General features: G+C 39.7%; 1 protein-coding gene across 2 annotated transcripts in view; it reads left to right on the top strand.

Annotated features, from left to right (window-relative positions):
* Positions 1 to 402: 402 nt before the first annotated feature.
* NBAS (NBAS subunit of NRZ tethering complex) overlaps positions 403 to 14,011 on the top strand; it is a 274,620-nt gene continuing 261,011 nt past the window's right edge. For both annotated transcript variants that reach the window (XM_074331709.2, XM_019751941.3), the window contains exons 1-6: positions 403 to 579; positions 2,685 to 2,739; positions 5,969 to 6,005; positions 6,798 to 6,875; positions 7,215 to 7,262; positions 9,221 to 9,264. In XM_074331709.2, coding sequence (XP_074187810.2) covers positions 463 to 579; positions 2,685 to 2,739; positions 5,969 to 6,005; positions 6,798 to 6,875; positions 7,215 to 7,262; positions 9,221 to 9,264 — 379 coding nt within the window. In that variant the 5' untranslated portion in view covers positions 403 to 462. The remainder of the gene's footprint in view (positions 580 to 2,684; positions 2,740 to 5,968; positions 6,006 to 6,797; positions 6,876 to 7,214; positions 7,263 to 9,220; positions 9,265 to 14,011) is intronic.

Genomic DNA, 14,011 nt, shown 5'->3' on the forward strand with positions numbered 1-14,011 from the left:
CCTAGACCCCTTGGCTTTCAGCCTTTTTTCTGAGCTCCTGTAACATAATTCCTCTGGTACCTTTCATTGGCTTAATCTGTTTTGTGGCATAACTTTGTGGTGTTTATTTAAAACACGCTGTTTGCACTCTTCCTACGTGTTAGGCAACGAATACATGAACGGATGCTGGCATCTCAGGGCGATGCTTTGGACCATTCTCGTTTTATACAAGCCGAGCGGTGCAGCATTGGCTGAGCTCACGCAGGTTCAGAAGCAAGGAGCGCAGCGGGACAGAACCAGTTGCCCCAGACGAGCATCAGTCATTGTCCGTCTACTCACAGAAGGGCTAACCTCGCATTTCCTTTCCACATCCTGTTAACCCCACCCCCTTCCCTGTGACTTAAAAGCGGCCGCAGCCGGGGCAGCTTGTCCTTCGCGGGACGCCGTAGTGGCGCCCCCTCCGCGGCTCGGTCTCCGGCGAGCATGGCGGCCTCCGAGTCCGCGCCGGCTGTCATTCCAGGCACAGCGGAGGGCGAGGAGGAGACGATCCTCTATGACTTGTTGGTCAACACCGAGTGGCCCCCGGAGACAGAAGTGCAGGTGAACCAGGCCCCTGCACGGCGACGGCGCGCTGGGCGCGGACATTGCCCGGCCAGAGCCACGTAGCCGGAGCCACGTAGGGCGAGTGGAGCCGGCAGGGCGGGGGGCCGCGCTCCGCAGCGTGTGCGTTGCCTTGGCAACGGCGCGGGGGGCCGCCGGGGTCTGCGTCCCCCGAGGGCAGCTTCTGAGATGCCGCCTGCGGTCTGATTCGGTTGTGGAGCGGCGGAATCGGGCTCTCGGGCCGTGCCTTCCGCCTCTCGTTCTGCTTCGCTGCGGGTCCTCGGAGGGAGCGACGGCGTTGGGCTCCAGGGGCCTCTGCCCGGACCCTCGGGGGCCTCTGCCCGGACCCTCGGGGGCCTCTGCCCGGACCCTCGGGGGTGCCGTGGCGCGGGCCGGCCGGGGCTGCTGGGGCCGAGCCTGCTCCGCGGCGGGACAGGTGTCCGGGGCCCGGGGTCCCTCCCCGTCGGCGGGCCGCTCCTGTCAAGCCTGCGCTCCTGCTTGGAGCTGAATCGCCAGTTCCTGTGTATTTCAGTAAACACGCATTTAGTGAGACGACGTGTGCGTCCTTGTCCCAGACGCGGTGCCAGGCGCTGGGCGTACAGAGGCGAATAACTCGGGGTGCTTGCAGTCTAGGGGGAGACAACCCAGCACACGTTTCCAATCACCTAGCGTAACATGCCCTCTAATAAAGCTGGTGAGCAAAACGCTTTAGGAGTGAAGAGGGAGGAGCTCCTTGACCGGGGCCGGCATCTCTGCTAAAGAAGGGGTCCTAGGGGTTTGTAACCTGAGATGGACCTTGGGGATCTCAGTCAAGAGGGCCCCCCAGGCCCAGGGGGAAGGAAGTGCAGGAACCAGGAATCCACGTTTATCCGGGAGCTATTTACTGAGTGCCCAACACGTCCCAGTCTCTGTTTCAGACGCCGCGGATGCAGCAAGATGGAAAACGACTTCTGTTCAAGATCGTGGCGTCCAGGCCACATACCGAATTCTCTTCCACAGCATCTTTTAAACGTGTTTTCTTTACTGGAGAAACTGCTCGTTCTCTTGCACATTCTCCTATCAAGTTTGTGGTTTTTCTTTAACCTCCTTCCACTGCAGTTTCTGCTTGTCCTGAATAATATATTTTGTAGGCTGGCAGAGATCTGCACGTATTACTGTTTTTAAAGTATTTATTTAGTTTCTGTTTGCCTTGCACAGTGGGACTATTTTGTAGATTATGCAGCCAGGAGGCAGTTGCTGCTGCTATGGCTTGGATAAGGATAAGTTTCCATTCCTCAGCACTCACTGGTTAATTACAATAATGTTTCGGAATGCTTAACATTATAAATTGATTTAAAAAAATAAGCATAGCATCAATTTACATTGAAATCTCTTAGCACTTTTTTTGGGGGGGTCTGTTGATTTCAGCTGTTGGACTACAGGCTCTTGCTGGGCAGCTACACCTGATTCATCGTTTTTTTCTTTTTTGGTCTGGATGATCAACTCATGTTTGTTGAGTGAAATAACTTCTGTGCTTTTAAGCCGTATCTGTCTGCATTTACTATATTTCCACCGTTCCTTTCTTAGCACAGTACATCTTACTCAGATTTGTAGTGCCTGGTATTATTTAGCCTAGCAATGGTTGGTCTGTATTTAAGGAACTATTTAATGTAGCAGTTATGTATCCGTGATCAGCATTATCTCTGTGGTTGTACAACGTTCAATAAATTTGCCTCAAGAGTTGAGTTTATATGACCCCTTTTTCTGAAGCAAAACTTGATTTAGGCCTCTGTAGCGCTCCCCCTGCCCCCCCCACTGAACTGGTGACCAGTGTGGTCTTTGACCTTGACTTCTCTTGTCTCTGGACAAGAATGTTTTGATTTGAAACAGTTTCCAGCCTCAATCCATCCTCACAAACGCCTGTAATTTGGATATGCTCACATTTACTCCCACTGTTTCCAGTCTTCTATTTGTTTTGTTTCTATATATAAGTAGTGTTTAAATACTGGTAACTTGTACCCAGTGCTCCGAGTTTTAGCAAAGAGACATAACTTTACATATTGTATAAGGATTACTAGAAAATTTCTTAATTGTAAGGTTTTTGTTTTTCCCCCCTCCAATTGCAGCCTAGAGGCAACCGAAAACATGGTGCATCCTTTATCATCACAAAAGCAGTTACAGGTAAGCATAGCTTACTTAGTTTTCTACATGTAATGATATAGTTAGTAGATAATTGTTTTCCCCACTACAAAACTTTGCTGTTTTAGAAAATTTTGGGATTTTAAAATGTGTTCTTAAGACTTCTGATGTGGAGCTTGATAAAAGTGAAGAGCATATATGTTACCCAAGTTTAATTTTATATATGTACATATTTTAATTATATATGACACATGATCTATATATACACACGTGTGTGTATGTATACGTATGTGCATGCATTTTTTTTTTTTTATATTAAATTTATTGAGGTGACAATTGTTAGTAAAATTACATAGATTTCAGGTGTACAATTCTGTATTACATCATCTATAAATCCCGTTGTGTGTTCATCACCCAGAGTCAGTTCTCCTTCCATCACCATATATTCGATCCCCCTTACCCTCATCTCCCACCCCCCACCCCCCACCCCCCTTACCCTCTGGCAACCACCAAACCATTGTCTGTGTCTATGAGTTTCTGTTTCTCATTTGTTTGTCTTGTTCTTTTGTTGTTTTGGTTTATATACCACATATCAGTGAAATCACATGGTTCTCTGCTTTTTCTGTCTGACTTATTTCGCTCAGCATTACACTCTCAAGATCCATCCATGTTGTCACAAATGTTCCTATATCATCTTTTCTTACTGCCGAATAGTATTCCATTGTGTATATATACCACAACTTCTTCATCCATTCATCTATCGAAGGACATTTTGGTTGTTTCCATGTCTTGGCCACTGTAAACAAAGCTGCAATGAACATTGGAGCACACGTGTCTTTATCTCTAAATGTTTTCAGATTTTTTGGGTAGATACCCAGGAGAGGGATTGCTGGGTCATATGGCAATTCTATTCGTAATTTTTTGAGGAACCTCCACACTGCCTTCCAGAACGGCTGCACCAGTCTGCATTCCCACCAACAGTGTATGAGGGTTCCTTTTTCTCCACAGTCTCTCCGACACTTGTTACTATTTGTCTTGTTGATAATAGCCATTCTGACTGGGGTGAGGTGATATCTCATTGTGGTTTTGATTTGCATTTCTCTGATGATTAGTGATGTTGAGCATTTTTTCATATGTCTATTTGCCATTTGTATGTCCTCTTTGGAGAAATGTCTCTTCAAGTCCTCTGCCCATTTTTCAATTGGGTTGTTTGTTTTTTTGTTGTTGAGTTGCATGAGTTCCTTGTATATTCTGGATACTAGCCCCTTATCGGAGGCACTGTTTGCAAAAATCTTCTCCCATTCAGTTGGTGGCCTCTTTATTTTGTCAATGGTTTCTTTTGCTGTGCAGAAGCTTTTAAGTTTCATATAGTCCCATTCATTTATTTTAGCTTTTACTTCCATTGCCTTTGGAGTCAAATTCATAAAATGTTCTTTGAACCCAAGGTCCATAAGTTTAGTACCTATGTTTTCTTCTAGTGCATGCATTTTTAATACAACTTAGAGCTAAAGTATGGTGAGAGTTTAACCATTATAGATGTATTCTAGAAGAACTGAAGAAAATCAACCCTAATATGAGTCTCAGAGCATAGACATTGAAGGTGAAAAGATAGTGATAGGCTGTTTTAAGTGCCTTACATGTTTCAGGTACAGCTGGTCAGTTATTCAAATTACAAATCTGATTAACCAGGGCATTCATTTAACTCCTGACATACATTATAGTTGAGCTTATAGGATCTGAGGAAGTATTGAGCAGAGCTGGTGCTGTGAGGGCTTTATGTGCATTAATTGATATAAACCTTTACCAGACCAGCAAGGTAAATACTGTTATAAATTTATGTGTTTAGGTGAGGAAATTTGTCCAAGGTCATTCATTTGGAATTCACATGTCTTTTTGACTCCAGAGCCTATCCTTATTATACCGGTAAATTTGAGCTACTTCTAAAGAGAAGATTCAGGTTCAAAGGATTTGAGTACTTGAAATTAACTATAATTTTATCTTCTAATAAAAATAAAATAATTTTATCTTCTGATACAAGAAGCACTAGCATATTCGATTTCCATTATTACAAATGCTTTGAAATTTAGAAAATTTAGAAAATGTACACAAGTAATAAAATTTATTGTAGAAAATTTAGAGATAATGGATACCTATAAATTACTCCTCGTTTTGCTACCCAGAGATAATCTGTTGTCATTCAGACCTTTCTCCAGTGATACATACCTAACTGGGTACACACATTCACACACCCATATATTTTAAATGGGATCATATAAAACATTACTTGTCAATAGTGTTAGAGATTTTGTTTTCTGTGGATGTCCTCCTTTATAGATTTATCATTTAAATCTTTGCTATAAAGTATAATATGGTGTCTTTAAGTTTTATAAAAATACTTGGTTTTAAAGGATGATTATGATTTCTATTCCATGGTTTTCTTAAAGCCTCTTTAGTGAAATTTAGCATCTCAAATCACTTTTGCTTTTTGTACTGTTAGGAAATACTTCAAAGTTTTGAATATACAAACTTGGAACTTAATATAAACAAGTATATGATCTTGTAAAAATTATAGTGGGTATTCGATTTTATTTATTCTTTTATTTTACGAGTTGTATTCTTCATGTTTTTTTTTGTTTTGTTTTTTGTTTTTTAAAGATTTTATTGGGGAAGGGGAACAGGACTTTATTGGGGGAATAGTGTGTCAACCTTAGTTGTGGAGGGTGCTGTTCAACTTCAAGTTGTTGTCCTTTCAATCTTAGTTGTGGAGGGTGCCGTTCAGCTTCAAGTTGTCCTTTCAGTCTTAGTTGTGGAGGGCGCAGCTCAGCTCCAGGTCCAGTTGCCATTGCTAGTTGCAGGGGGCGGAGCCCACCATCCCTTGTGGGACTCGAGGAATTGAACTGGCAACCTTGTGGTTCAGAGGATGCGCTGCCAGTCAACTGAGCCATCCGGGAGCTCAGCGGCAGCTCAGCTCAAGGTGCCGTGTTCCATCTTAGTTGCAAGGGGGCGGAGCCCACCATCCCTTGTGGGACTCGAGGAATTGAACTGGCAACCTTGTGGTTGAGAGCCCACTGGCCCATGTGGGAATCGAACCGGCAGCCTTCGGAGTTAGGAGCATGGAGCTCCAACCGCCTGAGCCACCGGGCCGGCTCCATGTTTTGCTTTGTGATGACTCAGTCTGTAGGATATTTTAGATTTGTCATCAAAAAATCTAAAATGAGTCCTAAAGAACAGCTGATTCATGTTTGCATCTGTTACTTCTTTTTCATTACAGATCGCTTATTATTTTTACGCCAGTACGTCCGGTACAGGTGAGTCGTCAGTTCTTCAGAGAAACAGCATGAACATCCAAGTCAAACAAAATTGTCCTATTTATGACTTAAGATTTCAGAATTGAACTGTGATACAGATGCTGACATTCAGGCGAACCCAGTTTATAAAGTAGATACAGGTGAACACAGTTCATAACACAGATTTCAAACACTTGGCGTACCCTGCCTGACAGGACACCTTAGTAGACTTAGGGTAAGTTTTGTTCCCTTGGTCGTTATTAAGAATATCTCGTGACAACTTCTGCCCTCTCTGATGAGCGTTCTCAGCCTTGTCTTGAAAGCCCACATGATAGCTCGCATGTCTTTTACAAAACTCTTTGTCCTTGTTGTTGTAGTATGTCTCGTGGTTGGTGTTTAGTTGCTGTGCATCAGAGAAGGTTCTTTACGTTTCAGTTCTTGGGTACTTTCATATTCTTTTGAGTGTTAAGTATGTTTTCAGGCATGGTGCTAATTCTGAGCCCTAAAAACAACAAAGAAATGATTATTCTGACAAAGGATATAATTCAGCTTTTAGATATGTATGTAAGAATCCTTTAAATATATATTTTATAGAATTATTTATCATAGATTGCTTTTTCCTTGAGGACATCTAATCTTAAAAGCTCAAGAGATAATATAGTTCCATAAAAGAGACCTTTGGCTCTTCTCTAGGATTAGCTCCAATGTTTTTTGGGGGTGGGGGTGGGGCGGTGTGTGTGTGTGTGTGTGTGTGTGTGTGTGTGTGTGTGTGTGTCTTGATTAGATTTTAAGCTAACTCATGTGTTGTTTCAGCCCGGCACCTTTTTTGCTACCTGATGGACTGGTTCGCTTGGTCAATAAACAGATAAACTGGCATATGGTACTTGCAAGGTAAGGATGTGTAAAATTCATATAATGTTCCTCTATATGGATTAGTATTTAAATTTCATTATAGACATTAATTTTGGGGTCCTTATGGCTTACAGTCTTGATTTTTTATGTATATAAGTTCCCTTTGACACATATGATTAGTATTGTTTAAATGTGTTAAGCAAGCTGTTTTGAATCATTTTTATGCTTTTGTACCTATAGACGTAGCTAATTGTAAGGATGAATAATTAAACCATGTGAAAAAATTAAAAATGATTTTAACTTAAAATAATTCCTTCGGTGTGCAAGATTGCTACAAATGTTCATATACAATTTTTTTTTTTTTATCCCATATGAAAGCAATGGAAAACTTTTGGCTGCTGTTCAAGATCAGTGTGTGGAGATAAGGTAACTTTAATCTTCATATTAAAATTTTCTTTGAGAAACATTTTACGTGACTGATGTGAACCAAGATTTTTCAAGAGGACATATTTAAAGGGATTTTACTGTTAACACATAATTTTGTGAGGTGTCAAACACCAGTTTTGTCAATCAAAGAATGAAGGATACTTTCTCAGAGTGGCATGTTCGTCCTTCTATTTTCCCAGACCACTGCTGTCTCTTGAGGAATTTTACTTTCTCAGTAGACGATGCATATCTTCCAGAACTCTGGAAACCACTCTTGTTTGACTATTTGCTGTGAGGTCAACAAAGCAGATACTCAGGAAGGTACAAAAAAGGAGGGGCCCCTCCGCCCTGTTGCCATAAAGCTGTAGAAGGACTTGTGGTCTGCAAAAGACCAAGGTCACATATTACTTTAGACAGTGATATTCTCTGTCTTCTCATTCAGTGGCATTACGTACACATCTAGAAGGCACTGAGCCGGTCTTTCCATCTTTAATTTTTAAGTAATACAGCAATTGTGAAAGAGAGAAAGCAATAGCAGTAACTCAGGAAAATGAATTCATTCTTTAGGAAATTAGCAATGGCAGATGAAATGAGTGGTACGTCCTAAAGTGGGGACTGCTCCGTTCTGTAGGCAAGGCCTAATTCCTACTTCTCAGAAAATAAGCAATGGGCAGACATTTCAGGGTGCCTAGACACCAGGCAAAAGGTTTTCCTGCTATGTCATTATTTTTGACTAAAAATAGTATCAATGAGAATTCAGTTGTCATCACTGGTTTTAGCTTTCTGCTTGTGAAATTTTTCATTTCCCATGTGGAATATGTTGCCCAAATTACCCAGGTTAGCTTCACTTCACAGACCATGTTCCTTATGCTCCATTCCACTTGGAGGCTAAATAGTTCAATTTCTTGAGGAAATTTATTTCCATATTTATAATTGGCTTTTGTCATAATATAACAATATTTTAATAAATGGCTAAAAATACTAAAGAGTTTAAGATTTGTTTTCAAAGCAATGCTTAGTCATTTTTACAAATATTAGAAAATACAGTTAAGTAGAAAGAAAACTACAAATTACCTATAATTCTATGTCCAGAGCTGTCTATTAACCTTTTGGCGTATTTTTTTGAAACTTCTGTGTATATATACTACATATATATTTACTAACATAATACTGTACATTCCGATACCTTTTTACTTCATTATTTTCGAAAATTAATATATTGTGAATAATTTTACATGTCACATACAATAATTGCATAATATTTTGTCAAGAGCATGTAGCAAAACCTAATAATTAATCTCCTTATACTGGCGGTATTTTCCTCTTTTGTAACTTAGGCTGCAATTTCCTTGATATGTATTTGTATCTATAATTATTTCACAGGGATAACTATAGAAGTGGAATTATTGGACTAAATACTATGAAAATTAAAGTTTTTGATAATTTTTATTAAATTATTTTCTAGTAGGTTCACCGATTTTCATTTTTGAACATATATTATAATAATTATACATCTTTGGTATATATTTCAAGATCATAGCTTTGAAGTATATCACCGATAAAAATGTGGTCCCCTATTAAAGTTATTTGATTTATTAAAATAAGACTTTTTTCCCCTAAGTGATTAAACTTTGTAATATGATAATAACCAGTTGGTTCTTAACCAGGATCAATCTGCAGAGCTTTAAAAAATATTTTTGCTTGGGTTATATCTCAGATTGACTGAATGAAAACCATTATTCCTGCTATAGCAGGAATTTCTGATGAAAAAGAAATGTTGGAAGAAAATGTCACTAATGAAAGAGTCTTATTTGAGGCACAAAACCACCTCTAAGAGAAGGAATGATTTAGTGTTGCCTAGAGAAGTTGTCTAGCCTGTTATCTGTGGTGTTTTATAGTACTACACAGTAGTGTTGTTGGGCTTAAACTATTGTCTTAAGTTTGTGCATATTTTGCAGGTCTGCAAAAGATGATTTTACATCTATTATTGGGAAATGTCAAGGTAAGAATTTCCAAAATATCTAAACAGTGATAATTTCAAATCTGTAACAGTTTAGAGTATTTGTTAAGTCAATGTAGATATTAAATAAATATTAACAAGGATTATTTTGATTGTTTATTAAAATGATTTTAAAAATCTTAACTGATTTCTCTTACTGTCTTAAATATTTCACTTTAAAATCTGCATTTTGGAGAAATTTGAAATTGAAACGTTTAAGAAACTCCAAGCCAGTTTTGTGGTAAAGTATTTGTAGGTGTCCGTAGTCTTTTATTTTGAATTCAATGCAGAAATATTTAGGTATAAGTCAGGAGTTGATCAGATGTAAACTAGTAAAAAAAAAAGAAGTGTGGGATTATCATTTTTGATACAGTCAGCAAAAATTTACCGAGTGTCCTTTCTGTATATGAATCATGTTCCTGGGGACTAGGGGTGTGATTGTGAGCAAAAAGGCCTGGTTCCCTTACCTCATACATACACTCCAATACATAATTATGACCTTTGACAAATCTGATGAAGAAAAATACAGATATGAGTAGGGTGAGGGTTTTTAACAAGGAGTGTGAAATGAAATTGTTGAGGAAAAAGTGAGTTTTGGAAAGCAGCCTTAAGAATGAATAGAAGGTAGAAGATGGGGGAGTATTTCGATCTGAAGAAGCTGTGTATGAAGAGGTAGCAAGAAGCTTATAGGAGGAAAAAATAATAGGACACAATTAGGTAAATGCAGGTATTACCTATGTTTTATTTACAGGACCCACCTGCAGTCTGGCCTTGTGTTTCAGTGTTGTCGTCGGAATCATGATGATAACCCTGGTCGTTGTGATGATGACAGAATGTATAGTGTCCTAACTGAGTGTCAGGCATTGTATTTAGTGCTTTATATGCTTTTATTTTTTTCATTTAATTAGAAGAACACGGTATGCATATTTTATCTTAAAGCAGCATTAGTATAAAGTAAATATTTAACATGAAAGGGAGCATCGAGAAAGGGAGGCACAGCTAGTTTTGAAATCTATAAAATGGTGGAAATACAGAGGATTCCTGAAACTCCCCTTGGAAATGCTTATCTTCAGCTCCTTGTCAAATACAGTATTAGTGGCCTGGGGCCAGTTTCCTTCTAATTTTTCTCATTCTCAGCCATCCAAATGTATGGAGAAGATTAAAGATCAAAGGTTTTAAAAATGTTTTGAGTTCCCATGTGAATGGTGGTACTCATTCTATTATTGTGTCAGAATCATTGTTTCTAAACGTGTACTGGTGGATAAGGTAGTAATAGAGTTCTTACGGGAGTTATCTTTACACATAGTATATATTGTGACATAAAAGCAAATGTAAAACTTCTTACATATTTATATAAAGTTACCTCCCCTTTTGTAATCTGATCGTTCTGCTCTGTTTCCTGGAAGGTCACTGGTACCATTATCTGTACCAAGTCAGAAACCAAGACATTTTTTTCTTCTCTCCGTCTTTCTTTCTTCAACAAGTATTTATTAAGGTGCCACTACGTGCCAGGTACTGTCCTAGGCACTGTGTATGTATGTAATGAGGAATACGAGATCAGCTACGTAGATTTAAGGTTTACAGTCCCTCTGGGAAAGAGAGACATAATGCATTGCAGTTGTACTGAGTGACGCATCGAGAAGCATCACCTTTAACTTCACCACATCCTGGGAATCTGGTTAAAAAGGCTCCTGCCTTCACTTCTGCACTTCAGCCCTCACAGCCCTAGTTCAGGCTTTTAACTGTTTTTTTAATAAATTTTATTGGGGAATATTGGGGAACAGTGTGTTTCTCCAGGGCCTGTCATCTCCAAGTTGTCCTTCAATCTAGTTGTGGAGGGCGCGCAGCTCGGCTCTAAGTCCAGTGGCCGTTTTCAATCTTAGTTGCGGTGGGCCCAGCCTACCATCCCATGCGAGAATTGAACCAGCAACCTTTGGCCATCTCTCCGGTAGCTTGTTGTCTTCAATCTATTTGTCTTTAATCTAGTTGTGGAGGGCGCAGCCCACCATCCCATGCAGGAATCGAATTGGCAACCCGGTTGTTCAGAGCTCACGCTCTAACCAACTGAGCCGTCAGGCTGCCCCAGGCTTTAACAGTTTTTACTTGCTTTCTTGTCACCGTCTCCTGACAAGTTTTCTTTTATATGCCCGTCCCCAGTCTACACTTTGCGCTGTTTGCCAAACTGATCATTCTTAAAAGAGAATTCTACGAAGTTACCCTTCAATTCTGGCTCCCCTCCTAGATATGTGACCTTGAACAAGTGACTGGACCTCTCTGAGTCTCAGTTATCTATAATATGGGCATAATTTGATACACTGGGTTGTGGAAAAGTTCTGTGAGCTAATAATGTGGCGCTCTTACCATACATCTGACACTTTCTAAGTACTTAGGAGACATTCAGCTGTTAGTACTACTACTCGTGGTAGTAATCTCCCTAAAATCTTTCATTTGCTCACCACTGACTGTACCGTACAGTTTAGATTTTCTAATTCAGGACATAAGACCTTTCACAGTCTGCCTGTCTGCCCTGTAGGACCCCCCTGCCACGTGTCCCATGTTCTAGTACAAAGCACCCTGCAGTTTGCCAACCCCATCCTGCTTTCTATGCCTCGGTACCCATAGTTCTTTTGCCTAGAAGCTCTCACCTTTATATAAATTCATTAGTCCTGCATATTTTAGTCCAAGCATCAGCTCTTTTGGGAAACCTTTCCTCCCTGCCCTCTTCCCCATCACTTGTACGTCTTTCTTAATGTTGCTCTAGGACTTATTTGTACCTTTATTACACATTTGGCCTAATCTACTTTCCTTTTTTAATTGTTGATTTCCCTGTTTGATTTATTAGATTGTGAGTTCTTTGAAGGCAGGGCTCCTGTCTTATTAACTTTTTTGTTTTTTCCTAGTGCCTAGCGTGGTATCTGCCACATAGCCGGCACACAATTTTTGATCCTGTCAAGTGGGTATTGGCACTTGAGAACTATTAAAATGATTTTTATGAGTGAAGGTATGAATAAAGTATATTTACATATATACTGTGAGTTAATTTTAGAAGTTCATGAGTGTATGTATATTATATATAACTTGTTTATATTATACATACATTTATGGATAATTGTTATTCACATTGTTTATTCCTAATGTACATAGTGCGTGTAATACCACGAACAGAACAATAAGGGCAGATAAGAAGTCCTGTTTGCTTAGTATCCTTTTGAGAATAATAGAAGGGGAGTAGTGTTTGAGAATTTCTGAAGCTTGGGGCTCTGCTCTAGCATTTTCTGAATTTACTTCCTATTGTTTCTTTACCAACACTTATTGAAGTAGACCAGACCTGGCTTAAATAATGTATAGGGATCAGAAAGTGCCCAGGAGAGCTATTTGAGGATATTCAATTGCCTTTTTCCCAGTCCTGCCCTCTTGCTGGCTGAGGGCTTGGGGAGCCTTCTGTGGGCTTCTGAAAAGCATGCTGGGAACGTCCAGATTCAGGCACACAGGACCCATTTGAGCACTGGCATTAGATCCCTGCTCTTAACCAGAAAGCAAACTGGGAAATCTACATGTTAACATAAAAATGGTGAGCTTAACCCTTCTGTATTTTACACAAGTTGCAGTCTGTTGGACTTTTTAGTGTGTACAGTTAGTGTGCAGCATGGATGAGATAATACTCCTAATGCTTTGAGAAGTAATGTTTTATTTTGTGGGCTTCTGGATGTGTGAATTTATGACCTTAATGTCGCATTAATGGCTTCTTTCCATTTCGTATAATGTGAGGTAATGATCATTTGCTTGTTATCTGATTCGTCTTTGTGGGAGTGACTCTCATATGCCAAATAATGTTTCATGTGTCTGCCTGGAGAGACGCAGCCAGATTGTTGTTAATGCATTTTGGAAACCACACATTGCAGAATCTGCAAACTGAAATAGGAGCTACTTGGTTCCACTTTGATATTTTTCAATTATTGTTTTATAAAATAAATGCTATTTGAAAATATTTTAAATGCGAGTTGCAACTTGTTCTGGCTCTGTTTGCCAGGCCATAAAGAGTAATGGAGTTTTTCTATCTTGAAGCGAGACCTAAAACTAGAACGTGGAATTAAGAGTTTTTTAAAGCTGTACTATGTTAATCAAGAGATTTTCCTCATCTTTCTGATTTCGAGATCCCATAAACCAGAACTTCCTAATGCTCAGCCACAGCTTGCCAGTTGTAGGTGTGCTGAGATCCCATCAGCCCTAACTGGCCTGGGGGCCCTGTGACAGCCCAAGCTCAGACTGCCTCTGGTTTCCAGCAGCCTCATCAGTGTACCGTTAGGTGCCATGCAAACATGATTTTCTGTGTGTCTTGACATGAAAATGGTTGGGAAGCATAGACTCTTTGAAGCACCGAGGTTTTGAAATGAAACATTTCACTCTAGAACTGTGATCTAGGAGCCTCAAATTATGCAATAACTATTTCCCCCCTTTTGTATTTTTTGGAGAAAAAATTTTTTTCTTGGTGAAGAAACAATACACGTTCTCAGAAGAAACTTCAGAAACTAAGAATAGCAAAAAGTAGAAAATAAAAATAAGCACACCATCTAGAGATAGGTAGTATTAACATTTTATAATTTGTTCTTTTACTATAGATATCTTCTATAAAAGTAATATGCTATATTAATGTGCAGTCTTCCTTAAAGATAGGTTGTTAAGTCTTTTAGGTTGAAGTTTAAGAACAGTATCTTTTTTTTTTTTACCAGGTAACATCTTAGGTATTAGG

The sequence above is a fragment of the Rhinolophus sinicus genome, chromosome 2 (assembly GCF_057876585.1).
Source record: "Rhinolophus sinicus isolate RSI-liver-muscle chromosome 2, RSI-T2T, whole genome shotgun sequence".
Lineage (NCBI taxonomy): Eukaryota > Metazoa > Chordata > Mammalia > Chiroptera > Rhinolophidae > Rhinolophus > Rhinolophus sinicus.